Genomic DNA, 21213 nt, shown 5'->3' with positions numbered 1-21213 from the left:
TTTTCTGCACATAAGAGAAATGAAGGCTGGGAATGTGGCTTAGTAGTGATGGTTGGGTTTGATTCCTTAGTACCACATAATCAGAAAAAGCTGGAAGTGGTGTTGTGGCTCAAGTGGTAGGGTACTAGCCTTGAACAAAAGAAATGATCCTTTTCAAATCAATTAGAGAGTTTATAACTGTCAGGGAACACTTGACAGTTTAGGGCTGCTAGCTACAGGCACTCATTTTTTTCTTTTGTTTTTTGTTGGTTGTGGGGCTTGAACTCTGGGCCTGGGCACTGTCCCTGAGCTCTCTAGCTCAAGGCTAGTGCTCTACCACTTTGAGCCACAGTGCCACTTCTGGTTTTCTGGTGGTTAATTGGAGATAAAAAGTCTCCTGGACTTTCCTGACCTGGCTAGCTTTGAGCCAAGATCCTCAGAATTTAGCCTCTTGAGTAGCTGAGGCTTACAGGCATGAGCCACCAGCACCTGGCTTACTCATTTTCCTATAACCTCCCCCACCTGTCAGGGGTGCTTGCTATAATGAAAGTTTCCGACTGTAATCAGTCAAAAGATGTCCTTTTATTAGCAAACAAGCACAAAAAGTAGTAGTAGAACTTGTTGGAAGTGCAATTTCAGCTCTCTGCCTTTTAGGTACTGAGATAAGTACTTTGAATGAACTGCTCATGGAAGACTCAGCCATATTCCAGTTTCAGAGTTTGTCTAGCTGTCTAGTTTGTCTAGTTGCTTTAGGTACAAAGTTCCATTATAGCACAGGGTGCCGCTGTACTGCCTGGCTTGCCAATTCTTACATGTAGTTTTACAAGGGTAGAGATCGCAGGTATGATTTCAGTCTGTGTGCTTGAACTCCACTTATTTAATCAGTGAAAAGTTATTTCTAATCTCCTTGATGCTAGTTAATAAGATATCTAATGCAGACTTAGAGAATATTATGTAGAGGTTTTTTTTTTTTTAATAGGATGCACTGGAGGACATATACCTAATTGGGTTCTTTTAAAGGGCCACTAACTGCTCTTAGAAAAATAACATATTTATACATAAAATATGTGATATTGTATATTACATGTGTAATATAGCAGAAAAAATTTTAATTGCTCCTAAGAGTAGGGATAAAAAATGAATTACCTATGTATACATCACGCGTATACCAAAATAATTTAAAGTGGATTATAGACATTACAACACTTTATAAATCATAATTCATCCTGGAAAATTACTGGATAAAGAAAGATATGTATTTGTTTATATCTCCATAAAGCATATTAAAATTTCCTCCATCAGCGGTCTTTTCAATGTGTTTATCATAATATAAAATTATGTATTCATATGCGTTTATATCCATTTCATTGCTAAACAGTGCACTCCATGAGGGCTTTGAACTCTTAGTTCTTAGCCTTGTAGTTGGCCTGTGATCAGTACTTAATAAGTAGTTTGTTAAGTGTGATGTGATAGATAAGGTGGTAACTTAGGGTGATACTGTTGCCTAGCCATTTATTAGAAACTATACTCTTCTTGGGAGTATGCTTTGAATTTGGTTATTTCAGGCTTTCATTATAGGATTATAACAGGTGAGGGAGATTATAAGAAAATGAGTATTATAGCTGTTAGCTGTAATTGTCAGAAGTCTTCTGACAATTTATATGCTGTGTACTAGAGTACAGGAGGAGAGACAATTTCTGTGGCAATAGTAAAGGATTTCAGAGGGAAGTAGAACTTGGAGAAGTGGCTAGAGGGAGAACTTTGTAAGAGGGGTAGTGTGCTGATAAAATTAAGAAGAGGAGAGTACCAGTGGGCTTGTGAAGATAAATGAGGGAGGAGGTGAATTCTGTGAAGTATAGAGAAAAATCCAGATTTTAGAGCTAGAGCATCCCTAGTATAAATTCTGGCTCTTCTGCTGTTATGCTAAATGGCCTTAGGCTTATTATTTCATCCCTCTGAGCATCAAGTTTTTTGTCTTTTTTTTTTTTTAATAAGGATAACACTTCTACCTTGTTGGGCTACCAAGTTAGAGAATATAGGTAGATCCCTTAATGGGGCTCCTGGCTTATAGTTGACCAGATGTTCTCAACCATTTATTGCCTATGTAGTATTGGCAGTCAGAATATTGCCATTCCTATGACTGGCTCTGAGATATTACTCTGCTCTAATTAAGCCCTTGTCATATCAAATATGGGAAGTTTAACTACTTTAATAAATGTCAGCTAAGTCATCCACACACTTTTCTTTTGGCATCATTTTTTTTTTTTTTAGTGGACTATTTCAGATGGCAAGGAAGGGTTAAGACTTGCTTACCTTGTTTTTTCTTTTTGATTTTCCTTCTTTCATTTTATCTTGCAGTGAGCACTGTGTGCTGACTTGGACAGAAAAAGGAATTTATATTTTTATTCCTCAGAATGTTCAAGTTCTCCTTTGGAGTGAAGTCAGAGGTAATTATGTCTTTCTCATATAATTTTTTATCTCATAATTGCTGGTGAAGTTTAATTAGTGTAGGAGGATTCACTTATATTGTAGGAAATTGAAAATGCGGGAACAATAGTCATATGTGACTAAGAGAAAATCAACCTCTGTATCCTTTCAATTACAGGCAGAAATGTGGGATGTATTATCTTTTAATTTTTTTTTATTTTTAACATTGGCTGTTAGATTGTTCCTTGTCTTTTAGAGTATTTCCCAACTTTGTAAAAAGGAGGGGAAAGGAAAGAAAATTTCTTACTGTTTTTTGCAACACTGATTTCTGGTGGATTAAGTTCTTTAAGTATGTCCCTTGAAAACTATGTTGTTAAGTCTCTTCAAGATGTTCTGCCAAAGCCAGGCATATTTGTGGGTCTGCAGCAATTGGGGGACCAAAGCAGGAAGACTGCAGGTTCTGGGACAGCCTGAACTATATAACAAGACCATGTCTCATAGAACAAACAGGAAAACCAATATCAAATCTGTCTTCTGCCAAGACAGATATTTCCTGATGAATTATTTGTTGATTTACATATTTGGTTAAAATCCATTTATTGAGTACCAGGTTAAAATTCTCAGAAACATTAGCTCTCGCCCCTAATGAGGATTACCCTCTTTTATACTCACAAATCCTTTTCACAGGAATTGCCTTCTAGGCATAGAATTCTAGACCAGAGAGACTGCTTTATTCTCTATCTTTGATTCCTGATCTTTTTAGAATAATACCTAAAAATAAGAGGTTCTCATGAAACAGAAGGATAAAAGTAGGGATGAAATTCAGTCAAGCCTTATGTAAGAATTTATTAGAATATTTTCAGCACTTGCAAAGTGGTATTTGGCTAACATTCTGTATGTTCATTCCTATATATGTATATATTTTGTAGATATTCAGGATGTGGCTGTCTGCAAGAATGAGCTGTTCTGTTTGCACCTAAATGGGAAAGTCTCACATCTCTCTCTGTTGTCTGTGGAGCGCTGTGTGGAGCGCCTGCTAAGGAGAGGCCTATGGGACCTGGCTGCTCGCACATGCTGTCTTTTCCAAAATTCTATCATCGCCAGCAGAGTGAGTGACAGCTTATCTAAACATGTTCCTCATGGATTAGTAAAACCATTCTAGCTTGCAGGATTGTGTTACAAAGTTGTTTTATCTTTTTTTTTTCCTGTATGTTTGTTGTACTTGGGTTTTTAACTTGGGATCTTATACTGTGGAGTCATACCTCCAGCCTTGTTTTTCACAGATTACTTTTACGACAGGGTCTTACTTTCTTTTAAGTGTGTGCCTTATCTTCATCACACATGCTTTTAGGATTCCTGACATTTTTGGGATCACAGGTACGTGCCACCCTGTCCAGACTCCCTTTGGAAATTTCTGCCTGGGCTAGTCAAGCACTGTGATCCTCTCAATCTCAGCTTCCCATGTAGCGTGAGATGATAGACCCATGCCACTGTATCCAGCTGTGTTTTGAGAAGAGGTCTTTTGAACTTTTCTGCTCAGGTTGGCTTTGAACCACAATCCTCCTGTTCTCAGCCTCCCAGGTAGCTAGGATTTTAGACATGAGCCACTGCTATTCAGCTTAACCTTATGGCTTATCTTTACTAGCCCTGCTATATGACTGAGGTTTAGTAATAAATCCCCAAAGAAACCTTGGCACATACATCTAGAGATGAGAGAGAAATCTACTCACAAATTCATTTAAATTTTAGAGGGTTTTTAAGGATTTGATTGTGTAGATGGTAACTTAAGAGCTAAGTTCTTAATTCCTTAGAGAATTCTGATTAAATCTTTTTTTTTTTTTTGGCCAGTCCTGGGCCAGACTCAGGGCCTGAGCACTGTCCCTGGCTTCTTCCCGCTCAAGGCTAGCACTCTGCCACTTGAGCCACAGCGCCGCTTCTGGCCGTTTTCTGTATATGTGGTGCTGGGGAATCGAACCTAGGGCCTCGTGTATCCGAGGCAGGCACTCTTGCCACTAGGCTATATCCCCAGCCCCTGATTAAATCTTTTGATAGCTTATCTAAGCCTTTTTAGAGCAGCTATGAGGTCTTAAAATGTTCTTTTCTTTTATTATTATTATATAGGTACTGGAGCTTGGATTCTGGACTTGGCATTCTTGCTTGGCTTTTTTACTCATGGCTGGCAGTTTAACACAAAAGCCATGCCTCCATTCCAGCATATTGCTGGTTATTTTGGAGATAGAGTCTTGAGGACTTTTCTGTTTCGGTTGGCTTCAAACCACAGTCCTCACATCTCAGTCTCCTGAGTAGCTAGGATTACAAGCATGAGCTACTGGTGCCCAGCTTGTGAAGATTTATTATGTGTTAGGCTTCTTTCAACATTTTGGACACATTTTAATATAGAGAATTAGTTACAGACATTAAGCTTTCTTACTATTTTTTTCTTATCCTTTAATTAGGCAAGAAAAACTTTGACTGTAGATAAATTGGAGCATTTGAAATCTCAGCTGGATCTTGCAACCTGTAGTGATCTAATTTCTCAATTGGAAGAATTGATCTTAAAATGTGAACCTTTGGATTCAGCCTGCAGCAGCAGAAGAAGCTCCATTTCATCACATGTAAGTATTCTTTCTTTCCTTATTGATTTTTTTGTCATACTGGGGCTTGAAGTCAGGACTTCATGCTTGTTTGACTGGTACTATATCACTTGAGCCATGCCTCCAGCCTGACTTTTGCCAGTTATTTTGGAGATGGAGTCTTACAGCTTTTTCTGCTTGGACTGGATTGTAACCAAGATCTGGATCTTAACCACCTGTGTAGCTGTGATTATAAGTGATTATAAGTGTGAGCCACTAGCACCTACCTGTAATCTTGCTTTAAAAAGACTTGCTATAGAGTAAGATTGTTTCACCTTACACTATATATTTATATTATCTCTAGGATCTCAAATCTTGTTGTTTTTCCCCCCATATAGAAAAAAAGCATTAAACTGTTAGTTTTCTATCACACTAACAAAATACCTAAGAAACAATTTGTAATGAAGAAAGGCTTATGTGAACTTATGATTTCAGAGGGATCATCTAGGGCTCATTGGGAGCATTGGTTTGGGCCTTTTGCAAGGTAGAACATCAGAGTGGAGCCAACTGCTCACCTCATGACAGCCAAGAAGCAAAGAGATAGCAAGGGGCTGGGGTCCCAAATATGCTCCTTGAGGATACACTTTCAGTGACCCAACTTCCCTCCTCTAAGGGCCTCCTTCTTTGATTTCACTCCCTCCAAGTAGTGTCATAAGTTAAGGACACAGTCTTCAACACATAGGCCTTTGGGGGACATTCAAGACCCAAACTATAGCAGAGGAAATTTCTTTTAGGTATTGAACAACTGTTTGGAATTTAGGTGTTTTTTTTTTTTTTTTGGCCAGTCCTGGGCCTTGGACTCAGGGCCTGAGCACTGTCCCTGGCTTCTTCCCGCTCAAGGCTAGCACTCTGCCACTTGAGCCACAGCGCCGCTTCTGGCCGTTTTCTGCATATGTGGTGCTGGGGAATCGAACCTAGGGCCTCGTGTATCCGAGGCAGGCACTCTTGCCACTAGGCTATATCCCCAGCCCGGGAATTTAGGTGTTTCTTGAAGATACATTTCATTTGATCAGTGTTTATGATTTCCTATTCCCATGTATGCCTTATACAGCCCCCAGCACAAGTTAGTTTGTTCCTAATGCGTAATAATAGACACTTCATGCCAATTGAGTTTCATTGCAACTCAGAGTTGACCTCATTAATTCCCATGCTTAATGCCATGCTCTCTGAAGACAAGCGGAGAAATACTGGGAAGCCACTAGCATACTAGAGACTCCCAGTTTCCAAGTGCCTAAACCTTTTTCACCTGTTTTAATAAGCCATCGTCATGTTACTGACTTTGTGCTTTAGTGTTGGTATTTCTCTGCAAAGCTACATTCTACTCTAGAGGATAACTTTACTTTGATTATTTTGGGAATTCTTTTTATTTTTAGGAAAGTTTTAGCATCTTGGACTCTGGTATTTATCGAATCATTAGTAGTAGAAGAGGTAGTCAGTCAGATGAAGACACTTGCTCCCTTCACAGCCAAACCTTCTCAGAAGATGAGAGACTCAAAGAATTCAATTCACACCAGGAAGAGGACCAGCCAGATCAGGGTTGTGGCCCACATGGAAATGAAGGTGATGAATATGTCTTTTGTTGGTTGCTGGTGAGCAGCAGTTCTTTTCTACAAGTTCTTAGTTCCAGAATATCCTTATGGGTGGAGTTTCTATGAAGTGTGAATAATTTTTATCTAATTGATAGGCTTTCCAGCCAACTTACAGATCTACTTGCCACTAGGAGGGTGGGGGGCTTATTTTTAGGTTTTCTTTGTTGTTGTTTTTTTACCCTTATGTTTTGACTAATGTTTATAAAGTACTTAATTTTGATCTTATCAAAATGCTGGAGAGGTTAAGAAAAAAAGATTACTAACCAAAAGAATGGAAAGATTTTATCCTTACTAACCAAATTATTTTCCATCAGGAATTGAAAAATTGCTACAGTTTTGGGGTCCTGACTGAACTGTTGAGAAGAAATTAATAGAGATTGTAAACTTCCTTTTTGACTTGGGGATGCAGGGTTAGTAGGCAAATGAAGGTACCTGCCTAAGTGTTTTACATGGACATCCCATGCCTTTTGTAAACCTGTGTTCACGCTCATTTGTATTTGGGTCAGTTGTGATTTTGGTATTGAATACGTTCATTTCTTTTGGTTCACTCATTTCAGAATTCCTTTAAAGTTTAAGAAAACTTCCATGTAATAACTTTTTTCTCCCTCCCCCCATTATATTCATTAGACAATGTTTCTCAAGGTCCAGTGCCGTTTGAGACAGATAAGAACGAAACTTTTCTTCCCTTCGGCATTCCATTATCATTTCGCTCTCCATCTCCTCTTGTGTCTCTTCAGGCTGTCAAAGAAAGGTAAACAAACTAATTAGACTTGACATTTAATTCCATTTCTGTCTTTATTTCCGAAACTACACTAGGTACTTTGTGGTGAAGATGGAAAGACATTTTAAATGAGAAGAAAATGGCCTAGTGGCAAGAGTGCTTGCCTCGTATACATGAGGCCCTGGGTTCAATTCCCCAGCACCACATATACATAAAATGGCCAGAAGTGGTGCTGTGGCTCAAGTGGCAGAGTGCTAGCCTTGAGCAAAAAGAAGCCAGGGACAGTGCTCAGGCCCTGAGTTCAAGCCCCAGGACTGGCCAAAAAAAAAGAAAATCTTTAGTTATTTCTTCTTGCAGCCTGTTAAAATGAAGCTGTTGACTTCTCATTTCAGACCTTAGGTAACTGAGCTTTTGTCTTTGAGTAGCCAAGTGTATAAATGGTAAGTGTAGCCTACCTCTCTCAGACAGAAAAACACTTAAAAATCTATTTTTTTCTTCATCACTAGTGGAACTGTTTCCTTTTATTATTAGTCATTTCTTAATTCCTTCTCAGTTTCAGATCAGAATTAGAGATTTTTCAGAATTCTTTTTACTTGCTCCATGGAATCAGTACTGGCATTTGAGTGTGAGAGAGAAGACTGTATTTAGCTACTTAAATGCTTAGCAGTGTCTTACTGGATACAATATTTAAGTTGGTTTAGAAGGGTATGTTGGGAACTAAGTTTCATGAAGAAATTCTTTGTTATTCTATTATTGTTAGGGATGATGATGATCACATGACACAATTTGCCCAAGTTGCTGGAAATGTTACAGACACAGCAGATTTAGAGACTTCTCATTTAGCATGAATCATTGGTTTCTCAGAACATTTTCTTGAGCAAAGTGAATCACTGTATTGTAAGTGGATTGTGGGCATCGTGTGAACTACATATTTGATTACAGAAGTTTCTATTGTTATTATTATTAGGCTCATACCTGTAGTCTTAGCTATTCAGGAAGCTGAGATCTGAGGATCACAGTTTAAAGCCTAGGCAGGAAAGTCCATGAGACTTACCTCCAAATAACTACCAAAAAGATAGATGTAGAGCTATGGCTCAAGTGGTAGAGTGCAATACTTGAGCAAAAAAGCTCAAGAATAGCACCCAGGCCCTGAGTTCAGACCTCAGGTCTGGCACACATAAAAAAGACAAAAACAACAACAAAAAAACACCCTGAGTTTTTTTCGTTTAAAGCCCTCGATGGCTTCCTAGAACTGATAGGAAGTCAGATACTAAAATTTTTATTCTTGGCAATAATTTGTATTCACATTCGTATTTTTTATTTGCTTTCAGTGTTTCTAGCTTTGTACGTAAAACTACTGAGAAGATTGGCACCCTTCACACAAGCCCAGAGCTTAAAGAGATACCAGGTCCCAGAGATGAGGATCAATCATGTGATGAGGAAGTAAGCTCTGTTGCTTGCCCACAGGAAAAAGATACTGAGTAAGCTCTTGCATGTACACCTGTGTAACTGCCAGGGAAACTGTCACTTGAAAGAAAGCCATAGACTGAGACTGTCTTGCTGGAGAAAGCACATGTATGGCCTGTTCATTGAAGACTGCTGTGTTGCTTATAAATAGTGTGAATTTCACACTTTTGAATGAGTTTCAGCCTAGTACCTCTTCCATCTTTCTCCCATGCTAGACCCCTCCCTTTCTTGTAATTTCATCAAATTTCATCTGGGATGTTAGAATTGTTTTAGAAGAAGTAAGATGACTACAAAGTTAGACCTTGTCTTACCTCTGCTTCTAATTGGCATATAATTGAATAAGTCATTAATACTCTCAAGCTTAAAAGAGTTTAGGTTGTGTTATTGCTTGATGAATCAAAAGAGGAAATGTTTGATAAAGGTAATTTGAGAAAGAAAAAAGGAACTCTTTAGGCAATGTGACCAGAAGTACAATACTTGCCACATAGTAAGAGTGTATACATATTTGTTTGGGAAGGCTCTGGTCTCTTTTAACTTTTGCATTGTTTTTTATTCTTTCTTTCTTTCTTTCTTTCTAGCCCTGGGGCTTGAACTCAGGGCCTGAGCACTGTCCCTGACTTCTTTTTGCTCAATACTAGCACAATACCACAATGCCATTTCTGGCTTTTTCTGTTAATGTGGTGCTGAGGAATTGAACCCAGGGCTTCATGCATGCTGGGCAAGCACTCTACCACTAAGCCACATTCCCAGCCCTAACTTTTCTATTGTTTTTATTTTTCATGCTTTTCTAGGGAGACAAAAGAGGTAACTAGCCAACCCTCAGAAGACAGGTTCCAAGAGCTCACATCAGCCACAGCAGAAGCAATGTGAGTGTGAATAAGAATTTTATAGCAAATGGAGTTCGTTTTCAGATCTCTTCAACCATGGTCCTGAGGTGGCCTTGTTTGCTGTTGAAATTCAAGAAATAATAACATACTGCAGTCAGTGTTCTTTGTTGTGTTGTCTTGCTGACATAATTGTTACTTAGGGTTTAAAAGTTACATACCAGATGAGCTTGTTTTTATCAATTAAGGTCCTTTAACATGAAATAATAGTTTTTAAAAAATATATGAAATATAAATTTCATGCTTGTTTCATACAGGACCAAGCTACTGGACCCTCTGGTTTTATTTGAACCCAAATCTCTGAGAATGGTTTTACAGGAGTGGCTTTCACAGTTAGAAAAAACATTTCCTGTTAAAGACTTAGCAGGCATTTCAGATACTGGCAATTCACTTGTGGAATTTAACCAGGATGTGCTACAGCTTTGTGAGTCACAAAGAGGAAGAGTAGATGAAGAAAATGAAGAAGAAAAAAAGGATTGCTTAGAAGTTGAAGAAACTGTTGGTCAAATAGCATGTGAGTCTGTAAGTGGTCTGAGGGAGCCGTTGGATGACATTTTTCGAGTATGTTCTCCATGTGCCATCCCAAACAGTCTTCAGAAGGATCTGGCTGAATTGACAACATTGTGTTTGGAACTGAGTGTATTGAATTCTGCAGTCAAAAGCCCAGATGAACATGCGGGCCATATATTGCAACAGTGCTCTCCTGAATTTCTGGCTTGCCAGTTCCTAAAGAAGTACTTTTTCCTCCTGGACTTGAAAAGAGCAAAGGAGAGTATCAAGCTTAGTTACACTAACAGCCCTTGTGTTTGGAATACTTTTATTGAAGGATTGAAAGGTAATGATTCGTTTGGCTTATCAAAGGTAGATATTAAGGTGGAGGGCAGTAACATTTTGGAGCTGCAGGGTTTTGAAAAAAAGGAACATTGTCTCTGGTTAGCCCCATATTCTGTTTTCAACTCATTTTAATTTGGTGTTTGTTTAAACCATAGTTTAACTTGCTACTACTCTATTATAAGAAATTAGTTTCATTTTTCTTACAGCCACATTCAGAAAATGATACAGCAATACTGGAGCATTTGGGGTTAATGTAAAAAGTGTGTAAATGAAGAATTATTATAAAAGCAAGAAAATCCCACCTAATTTACTAACATAGGAAATATATACCATATATTAAGTGTGCTATGCACCATATAATGTAATATGGTAAACAGCTTTTTGGTATCATTGCATTCTTACAAAAACCAGAGCACATAGGACTCTTCCATTTTACAGATGAGGTAACTATTAGTTGCATAGGCTAAATTGCTGTCATAAATATCTCATAGTGTAATAACTCAGATATAGTAGGAATGTATTCCTCATTCATGTAATAGTTCAGGACAGTGTTCCAGGTTAATGAGCAGCTCTTTTCTATGTAGTAGCATTTCAAGTTCCTTCTGTTACTTTAAGCGCCAGTCTTCTTTTCCAGCTTGTGATTGAGGTTGTCCTGCTGTGTTCAAGGAAGGCAAGTAGAACATGATCTGATAGGCCTTGCTTAGTAGTGTTTTCCTTTTTTTCTGCCCACATTATTTGCCTGAGAATTCTTCCCCAAGCACTACCTTATTGCAGAGGAAACTGGGAAATGAAGCCTGTTCATGTGTCCTGTAGGAAGAGATTAGGATTGCAAGTTAGAGGACAGCCTGGACTACATATCCTAAAACACAAAAAAACCAACAATAAAAAGCAAATGATAAATTTTTTTGCCAGTCCTGGCACTTGGACTCAAGGCCTGAGCACTGCCCCTGGCTTCTTTTTGCTCAAGGCTAGCACTCTGCCACTTGAGCCACAGCGCCACTTCTGGCCGTTTTCTGTATATGTGATGCTGGGGAATTGAACTCAAGGCTTCATGTATATGAGGCAAGCACTCTTGCCACTAGGCCATATTCCCAGCACAAAGGACAAATTTTAAAACAATTTTTTTCCCAGTGTGCCTATCAAGATCCTTGAAAGTAGAAACTACATCCTGTTCCCTTTTTTTTCTCTCTCTACTAACCATACTTAACAAACAGTGGACCTTATATACCACGAGCATGACTAATAGACATTGAATGCCTATGTTCATATATTGAATATTTGCAGCTGAAAGGTGAAGGGAAAGGGCATGCTTTATCTTTCAGAAATGGCAAGTTCTAATCCTACATATATGGAGATGGGAGAAGGAGACCTGCCAACAAGATTAAAGTTGTTAGAAGCCTCAATTCCTTTTGATAGTCCTCTGTTGATTGCTTATGCTACCTGGTATGTTTTCCTAAATGTTCTTTATAGCAACTAAAGTACCTGCATTTTCCTCTGTATTAGCCTCTACATTTTTACTTATTGTACTTCATGTTAGTGTATTTTCATTTCTAGTGAGTACTTAATGTAGCCAAGTTATGTGATCTTACTGAAGTTGGTGACCAGTGTGTTCTGTTTTCAAATGCAGGTTGTATGAGAAGTTTGGTGACTCTGCCCTGCGATCCTTAGTCAGGTTCTATCCATCCATTTTGCCTTCTGATATCATGCAGCTTTGTAATCAGCATCCTGTTCAGTTTTTGGCCTATTTAGACAGTCTGGTGAAATCAAGGCCTGAAGATCAGAGGTGAGAAGGAGTACATTTGCTGCCTTCCTTTTGATAGGGCATTGTTTCTCTTTCCTTAGCAGCTGTCCCGTTTTCTCACTATCACAAAGTTGAGTCACCTACTGTGGATTTGTGGAACATGAGTCTTCTGCCATTCTGCCACATTTCACAACACATCACAAAGTATCATACTTCTTTACATCCCCCCCCCCCGCCCTCAGACTCTTAAGATCATCAGTATAAAATGAAATGCTTGATTCAGAGCTGAAAAGAGACAAGCTTCTTGTTGTTTATACAGTGAGGGAATCTGCTGCCATCTTTCAGTTTACCAACCCTAGGTTTTGGTGAGTTGACTTCAGTTCCAGTGTTTTGCTTCTCTCTTTAGGTTGTTTTGTCATTTCCAGTCATCTCTATGACTGTAAACTCTCATTTGCTTATTAGACTGGAAACTTCCTCCTTTCTTCTTTTTGCTTGGTCATTTCATACTTTCATTTATCCTTTATCTGATACTTTTTTTTTGTTGGTCGTGGGCCTTGAACCCTGGGCCTGGGCACTGACTCGAACTCTTTAGTTCAAGGCTAGTGCTCTACCACTTGAGCCACAGAGCCACTTCCTCATTTATCCTTTATTTTTGTTTAGTATTCCTTTTAGTTTGGCCTTTTCCTATTATCTTACAGCTCAACTATTCATTTAGAAAACTTAACTATTCACCAGCATTTCAAGACATTTTTTTTTTTTTTTTGGCCAGTCCTGGGGCTTGGACTCAGGGCCTGAGCACTGTCCCTGGCTTCTTCTTGCTCAAGGCTAGCACTCTGACACTTGAGCCACAGCGCCACTTCTGGCCATTTTCTGTATATGTGGTGCTGGGGAATCGAACCTAGGGCCTCATGTATACGAGGCAAGCACTCTTGCCACTAGGCCTTATCCCCAGCCCTAAAGACATTTTTGTAATAGAGTTTTCAAGTTATTTAATCTGTTGTATTGCTATTAATCCCTTCATCATATTTTCTTCATACCCCCACATTTGTTTCTTCTCATGAAATGTGGTGAATTTTTTTCTCCCCAACTTTCTCTCAGGTCATCCTTTCTTGAGTCCCTTCTACAACCAGAATCTTTAAGATTGGATTGGTTGCTTTTGGCAGTGTCCCACGATGCTCCACCCAGTACAAGCACTATGGATGATGAAGGACATCCCAGGTACGGAAGGATTGTCAATAAATTTATAGATATAACTTGATAGAGAGCTTTTTAATATGTAATTTGCAGAAATTAAATACTGGTACTTGTATCAGATATATTTCTTACGTTTTCCTCCAGGGAAAGCTTTTTAAAAGTCCTTCAAAAGTCTGTCTTATTTGTTGTATGTTTAGGCAAAGGGTTTAGAAGGATGGATGGAAGTGATGGGATTATGAGCTTTTTTCCTTCCTTTGGTTCTAGAATTGAACCCAGGGCCTCCTGTATGCTAGGCAAGCACTCAAATACCAAGTCTTATCCCTTGCTTTTTTTTTTTATGAATACATTATAGGAAAAATCAATAGTTTTAATTTTTCAAAAGCCAAAAATAAATGTTGGAAAAATAGAATAATGGACTAATTAACTGTAGTCTTGCCAATCAGATGACTAATAAACTCTCTGGTTTACTGACATATTTTTCTTTCACAGGCCTCACTCACATTTACTTTCCTGGGGTTATAGCCAACTGATTCTTCATTTAGTGAAACTTCCTGCAGATTTTACAACCAAAGAGAAAATGACTGACATCTGCAAGTCTTATGGGTAAGTGAGGATTTCCACAGATACTGAAGTTAATATCAGAATCATTTCCTTGGATAATGTGGTGAAGGGCCTGAATTGATTTGCTTCATTACTTAAGAATTCCATGTCCTAAAGGTAAAAGTACTGTCAGTGATAGTAGACATCTTCTCCTTTTATTTTTGGTTGTATAGGAGAGACGGCATCTTGATACTTCTTCACTTTCTCTGCTCAGTTGCTAGCCCCAGTTATCAGGCATGTATATAGTATTTCATTAAGCACTAGCACTAGATTATGTGATACCACTTACAATGGGTAAGAGATTTCCAAGAATGGAGAGATGAGAGTAGCCCCTTGAGTCCCTGGTGAAGGAATCAGGGGGAAGTGAGATTTAGGAGGCAAGCCCTATGATGACTGATGGGATCTACATCAGTAAAGCAGCTCTACAGAGGAGGATTGTGGGTCTGGTAAGAATAGTAGAGTAAAGATATCGTTTGTTTCTTCTTGCCTGGTGATATCTTATGGTGTCACCTGGCTTAAAAATTTTCAGGGACCTTTTTCTTTCTTTTCCCTCATTTTGTCTAATTCATACGGTGACAAGTACTTGATATGTATTTGTTATTGGATAATGAAAGGTAGGATTAGGAGGTGGTGAGCAATAAATTATGAGGGACCATGAAAGCTGCTTAAAAGAATTTAGTGACCAGTACAGACCCATTTGGACTTTCTGGTACAATGATGTCTTAATGGAAAGAACTTCCTGGAGATAATTTCTGATCTCATACATGAGGACGACTGGAGAAAGGAAAGCCTCTAGGAGCTGTTGTGTTAATTCAAGGTGGGTGATTAGTAGGGTAGCAAAAGGAGTATACCCAAGGGACATTTTGAAGGAAAATGAGTGCAACTTGTTGATACAACAAATGATGGAAGGGAAAGAGTTAAGGAGAACTTCAAGGTTTGGATATTTGGGGAAGTATGCTAATTTTGTATTGAAGCATAAAGTTTACAATATTTATAAAGCTTAAGCAATTATAATTGCTGCTTGGACCCAAATGTCTCTGGCTTTTCTATTTTATAATAGGTCAGGTTTTTTTTTTAAAGTTATAATAGATAAGCTGTACATAAAGTGTTTGAAATATGGATAGGTCAATTGAAAAACTGACTTTAAAATTGCATTTACTTTTAATTAAATAAATAGCCACATGTGGCTAGTGTCAACGGTGTTAGACAGTATGCTTCTGGGTAAATTCACTGCCTCTTACTACTTTTTTCAACTTGATCTCTTTCAAAGTTTCTGGCCTGGATATCTTACTCTCTGCTTGGAGCTGGAGAGGAGAAGAGAGGCCTTCACCAACATTGTATATCTGAATGATTTGAGCCTGATGGAAGGGGACAATGGTGTGTAAATCTTAACTGGTTGGTTACTCTTGGTTAGAGTATTTTACAAGTCTCTCCATACTTTTGGATAAAGAAATTTGGTGAACATTTCAAGAATCAGATGTGTGTAATTCTAACTAGTTGTCAAATTTGTAGGTTTTAAACATCTGTACTCTTTAGTATATTATGAATTTTTTCTTCTAATGAATACCTACTACATTTTAAGCAATAATATATAATATACTGTATGTTTTCTATATGCTTTTTGTTGTTGTTTTTGAGATGGAACCCAGGGTCCCACAGTACTCTATCACTTAAGCAAAAGTCCTTTTTTAGGGGTATCAGTACTCAGGGCCTACATACCATGCTTTAGGTTTTTTGCTCAAGGCTGGCACTCTACCACTTGAGCCATACCTCCATTTTGTCTTTTTAGTGTTAATTGGAGATACAAGTCTCATGGACTTTCTTGCTCTGGCTGGTTTCGAACTGGCTGTCCCTAGATCTCAGTATCCTGAGGATTGTAGACTTGAGCCACTGGCATCCAACTTTAAAATTTTTGCTTTTGTTGTTGTTGTTGTTGTTGTTGTTTTCCCCTTCTGCATCTTAATTGCCTAATCATGCAGTGAAAAAGTAGAGCTTAGGGCGCAGGCTACAGAACATTTGCCTAGCATGCACAAAAGACTTTGCATTAAATCCCTATCTTTGGGAAACAAAGGTTGTGCCACTGTTGTGATGGTTCTCAGCATGCCATGTGAACTCGTACTACTTTTTTTTCTCTTTCCTTGTCAGTTTGTTTGACTGAGTGGTTTGTCTAGTTTTGTTTCTCTTGTAGTCCCTTCCTTTGGCTGTACCCTTGCCATCACTGTGCTACATCTGTGTACCCTGGGTATTGTCCGATACGGGTAGTAGAACTGGAGAAGGGAGAGGGACTACAAAAGAGACAAAGAACAACAACAAAAAAAAAACCATTCAAAAAGCAACACTTAGAAACCATTTGGTATAAACCAACTGCTCAACTCTTGGGGGGGAGAAGGAACTGGGGAGGGGAGAAGGGGGAAATGAGGGAGGAGGTAACAAGTAGAACAAAAAATGTACTCACTGCCTTTCATATGAATCTGTAACCCCTCTGTATCACACTTTGCAATTAAAAAAAAGAAAATAAAAAGGTAGAGCTTATTAATGTAAATAGCACTCACATTCCCTAAAGCCCTCTCTGGTATTTTATGTTTTAGTTTATCTTTTTAAATGCTCTGATGATAGTCAGACGGCCAGGAGACCTGATAATTGAAGGCAGTCCATCTTGCATCTAGAAAGGTGGACATGGCCATTTTTGTATATTTATCTCGGTATACTTCACCCAGAAGTATACAAAATCCTTTACTACAGCCTTTTATTATGTCTTTTGGCATAGGAGAGGGAAGGTTAGGACAGAATCCAGAAGCCAGCCGACTGGCTACCGTTAGCTTTAGACATCACAACTCTAGTTGTAATTACTTAGATCATCTTTGGGTCAGTCAGATTTGTAGGACTAGAACTGTAGAAATATGCTTTAAACAGAAAATAGAAAAGGTAAAATGCAAATAAATGGCTTGTTTTTCAACTTAAAATATTTTTGTTATTAGAAAATGGAAAATTCAGGAAGCATGAAAGAATAAATACCACCTAAAGTCTTCCTCATCCAGATAAAAGTACTTCTATCAAATTTTGAGCATGATGATGCTAATGTTGAGTTCTGCTTAGCTTTAGTGTATTCAGTAGGTTTTTTCCCTTTGATACCGTTCCCTTCCCATGACATGTATCAATCATAGGCATGTAGTTTGTATTGCCCAATGTCTATCTCCATTGGCTTCCTTATCTCCACTACCACCACTGTGAACTGAGCAGCTTGTCTCAACTACGGCAGCAATTTCAGACTAGCTATCTGACTTCCATTCTTGCTCATTTTGAACCAATTCTGCCCTTGGGAATCCTTTACTCTGAACTCACAATGGAGTTCAGATTCCTAAGTGTGTCTTCAAGGCCTGGCCCTGCCATCCCATCCACACTACTCACTACTGTCTGTATGCTTTCAAGTAATTTCTTGGTTTCAAGTTCTTTCCTGTGTCACAAATGCAGGTCCCTTCCCCTCCATTCCTCGTACCCTGCTCCAAGTTTGTGTCTTACATAGGCTGCATGCATGTGTCCTCCAAGCTTGTCTCATCTTTCAGCTTTTGGCTTAAATGTCACTCATAGAGTTTCTCTGAGATTCTCTCTGGTGGCTCCCTGTTCTTTTCCTTCATAGTACTTAGCACTGAGATGAGTGTGTATTTACGTTTAAGTTCTGTCTTAACTGGTGTACACTCGGTGCCAAGATTAGGGATTGTGCCCATTTTGTTCCTTATTGCCTATCCAGGCATTTTGAAGCAAATTTTAAACTGTTTATTCCACATACGTTCAGAAATATTTTACCAAGGTTAATGCAAATATACCATGAATTCTTTAGTGCATTCATGTTTTGGTATTAAACATTTTCACAGTTTTGACCATATCCTATATGCAGACATTGTACTGACAGTAAACAGAGCCAATATTGTTTGTGTGTGTTTGTAGGTTGGGTCCCAGAAACTATAGAGGAATGGAAGCTTCTTCTATATCTCCTACAGAACAGGAGCACAGGATCAGTTCCACAGGAGTCACGAAATGGGACCTTCAGTGAGGGGCCTGCCCCCATCAACGTGGAAAATGTGGCGCTCCTGTTAGCTAAGAGCATGGGCCCAGATCGGGCCTGGTCATTGCTACAGGAATGTGGTCTGGCCCTTGAGTTGTCAGAGAAGTTTACCAGAACCTGTGATATCCTGAGGATTGCTGAGAAAAGGCAGAGGTAATCTATTCTGTCATGCCTCTCCCCATGGTGCTTGGAAAATGTAGAAACCATGGATAGTTTTTGGATAGTGCCCTATTTCCTACCCAGATGTGCACCTGAGCCATGATGTTGTTTAGGCTTCCTATTGTTTCTGGGATCACAGGTGTGTGCCCCTACATCCAGTCTCCCTCCCATGGAAATGGAATCTTTTGTAATGTGTCTGCCAGTCCTGGGCCTGAACTCAGGGCCTGCACCTTGCCCCTGAGCTTTTTTCCTCAAGACTAGCACTCTACCACTTGAACCACACCTTCACTTCCAGCTTTTTTGGTGGTTAATTGGAAATAAGAATCTCACATACGTTCTTGCCTGGGCTGGTTTTGAATAGTGATCCTTGTCTCTCACCCTCCTGAATAGTTAGGATTACAGGTGTGAGCCACTGGTACTTGGCTTAGAGATGGAGTTTTACAGGCTTTTCTGCCATATCCTGATACCAAACCCAATCGCAGCCTCCCATGTAGCTTGGGATGACAGACTCATGTCACTGTGCCCAGCCATGGATCAAGAAGGTGGTCTTATGAACTATCTTGGTTGGTCCCAAACCACGATCCTCCTGTTTTCAGCCTTCCAAGAAGCTAGGGTTTATAAGCATGAGCCACTGGTGCTTTGCTAGAATTTCTTTCCTTTTTAAGTCTTGAATAATACCCCATTACATTCATTTATTTATCTGCCGAAGGTCACGTAGTTGCTTCTACTTTGTGGCTATTATATATAATGCTGCTATGAAAATAAGTGTGCACATATTTCTTTAAGACCCTGCTTTCAGTTCTTTTGAAATATACACAAAAGATGAGCTTCCATGCTATTTCCCATAATGGCTGTGCCATTTTACATATCTATCGGTAGTTCATAGGGTTCACATTTCTCTAGATCTTAGCTAACTCATGTCATTTTATACCTGTGTATGTATGGGTGTGTGCTTAAAGCAGTAGCTATCTTAAGCCTCGTGTATGTGAAGTAACATCATTATGGTGATGATTTACATTTTCCTAGTGATCAGTGATGTTGAACATCTCTCATATACTCATTGGCCATTTGTTATCATATTTTGAGAATAATTAAGTCCTTTGCCCATTTCAAAATCAGGTTATTTGTTCTTTCTGTTGGAATTTCCTTATATTCTAGATGTTAGCCCTTATCAGATGTGACTTGTAAATATTCTCTCCTAGAGGTTACCTTCTCAATGAGTTGATTTCAATCTGTGTCTTTTAATGAAAAAGATCAACCTTCTGAATCTTCTAAGTGCAGATTTAAGATTTTTTGTGTGATAAATAATTACAGATAAATTTTTATGTTTCTTTTCTTTGTTATTCCAGAGCCTTGATACAAAGCATGCTTGAAAAATGTGATCGGTTTCTCTGGTCTCAGCAAGCCTAGTGGAAGATTTGGCAGATTGTGATAATGTTCTGAAAGAAAGAAAAAAAAATGGAATCATGTTCTTGAATCTTCTGAGGGCATTTGTTACTGAAGGAAAGGCATCGCCCCTAAACCCTGCCAAAGTGTTGGGGCTTTGCTTGTTGTTAATGTCTGCACCTTGCCACTTGTGGCTCTGTAACCTAAGTGTTTCTCAACCAAAATTTATAGCTACGTAGTATTTATTCTAATATATGATAATATTTGCTCATTGCTAGTGATTTGGGGGAAATTACTTTCTATTATAATCCTGTGTTGGAACCAGAAGCTCTTTGTTCAATGAAGATAATGTTATTAACCCGAGTTGTGTTCTGTTCTCTTGTATCTTGTCTAAGGCAGTCTAGAAGTGACTAAAACATAGTGCCTGGAATAATGGAAATATCACATCAAACAAAATACTGGAGCTTCAGATTGGATATTTAAATAAAATTGCTCCTAGCAAGATTGAGCTAATTTATTTTTCCCTAGCATTTATTTGACATTTTCTAATCTGAACCCATATACAATGGACTGATTGATTTTTGGAAATATGTTTTTGTAAACTTTCTTCATCAGAGAGAGACTCTGAAGAGAATTATGCACTGTGTGTGTGTGTGTGTGTGTGTGTGTGTGTGTCTGTGTGTCTGTGTACTAGGGCTTGAACTCAGGGCCTTGAGCTCTTGCTCAGCTTTTTTGCTCATAGCTGGTGCTCTGTCATTTGAGCCATGCCTCTTCCAGCTTTTTGCTGGCTAATTCGAGATGGAGTCTCACAGACTTTTCTGCTTGGACTGGTTTTCTTGAATCATAAGTATGAAATCTCAGCTTCCTAACTAGCTAGGACTGTAGGCATGAGCCGCTGGTGCCTGGTTAATCACGCACTTTTAAAATTATTTTTAAAAAGCCATACCAGAAGAAAGCTGTAACAAGTGCTTGTGTTATGTGTTATTTTAGTTTTGTAACTGTATTGTCATTTGTCAAACTCCTATTCATTTACATAGATAATGTTATATTAGTAAATGTAAAAGCCGATGAACAGATCATAATCATGAGCTTTATTTCTGAGCAATTTGCTGGAAAATGTGGGTAAACTCTGGAATAAAGTGTTGAATGCATTAAATGAGCCAGCTCTTTCCATTTATAACATAGATATAAATTACTATCATGCATGACACCTAGATGCTATCTGAAAGCATATTGATGAGATTGTCAGGGAAAGGAGCTTTCACCAAGTTAATTAGGACTTTGAGAACTGTGGAAACCTTCCCACTACCATTGCCTGGGTTGTGACTATACTTGTTATGTTGAATGTGCATTTGTAGCAAAGGTACAGGCTCACTCTCAGCCTTATTCAGACTTAGTGGCTGAGAGGGCCCAAGGAAATCAAATGGTAAGCAGGCTCCATGAACCTGAAATACCATATAATCCTTTCCCTATAGTTCTTCCTGGGGCACACTGCAGCAGTACCGGGGGTACACACAGAAAGATATGGCATAACAC

The 21213-nt window shown here is 38.8% G+C and overlaps 1 protein-coding gene across 3 annotated transcripts in view; it reads left to right on the top strand.

Moving 5' to 3' along the window:
• Nucleotides 1–20349, top strand: part of Hps5 (HPS5 biogenesis of lysosomal organelles complex 2 subunit 2) — a 32620-nt gene extending 12271 nt beyond the window's left edge. For all 3 annotated transcript variants that reach the window (XM_048361497.1, XM_048361498.1, XM_048361499.1), the window contains 15 exons: nt 2338–2426; nt 3336–3514; nt 4863–5021; nt 6413–6599; nt 7256–7379; nt 8681–8830; nt 9608–9682; nt 9958–10535; nt 11857–11977; nt 12162–12317; nt 13374–13493; nt 13959–14072; nt 15340–15446; nt 18015–18285; nt 19641–20349. In XM_048361497.1, the coding sequence (XP_048217454.1) occupies nt 2338–2426; nt 3336–3514; nt 4863–5021; nt 6413–6599; nt 7256–7379; nt 8681–8830; nt 9608–9682; nt 9958–10535; nt 11857–11977; nt 12162–12317; nt 13374–13493; nt 13959–14072; nt 15340–15446; nt 18015–18285; nt 19641–19701 (2491 nt within the window). In that variant the 3' untranslated portion in view covers nt 19702–20349. The remainder of the gene's footprint in view (nt 1–2337; nt 2427–3335; nt 3515–4862; nt 5022–6412; nt 6600–7255; nt 7380–8680; nt 8831–9607; nt 9683–9957; nt 10536–11856; nt 11978–12161; nt 12318–13373; nt 13494–13958; nt 14073–15339; nt 15447–18014; nt 18286–19640) is intronic.
• The last annotated feature ends 864 nt before the right edge of the window (nt 20350–21213 follow it).

This window comes from Perognathus longimembris, chromosome 13 (assembly GCF_023159225.1).
Source record: "Perognathus longimembris pacificus isolate PPM17 chromosome 13, ASM2315922v1, whole genome shotgun sequence".
In the NCBI taxonomy this organism is placed as follows: Eukaryota; Metazoa; Chordata; class Mammalia; order Rodentia; family Heteromyidae; genus Perognathus; species Perognathus longimembris.
The sequence above is the reverse complement of the archived record's forward strand: the minus strand, read 5'-3'. Positions and strand labels throughout refer to the sequence as shown.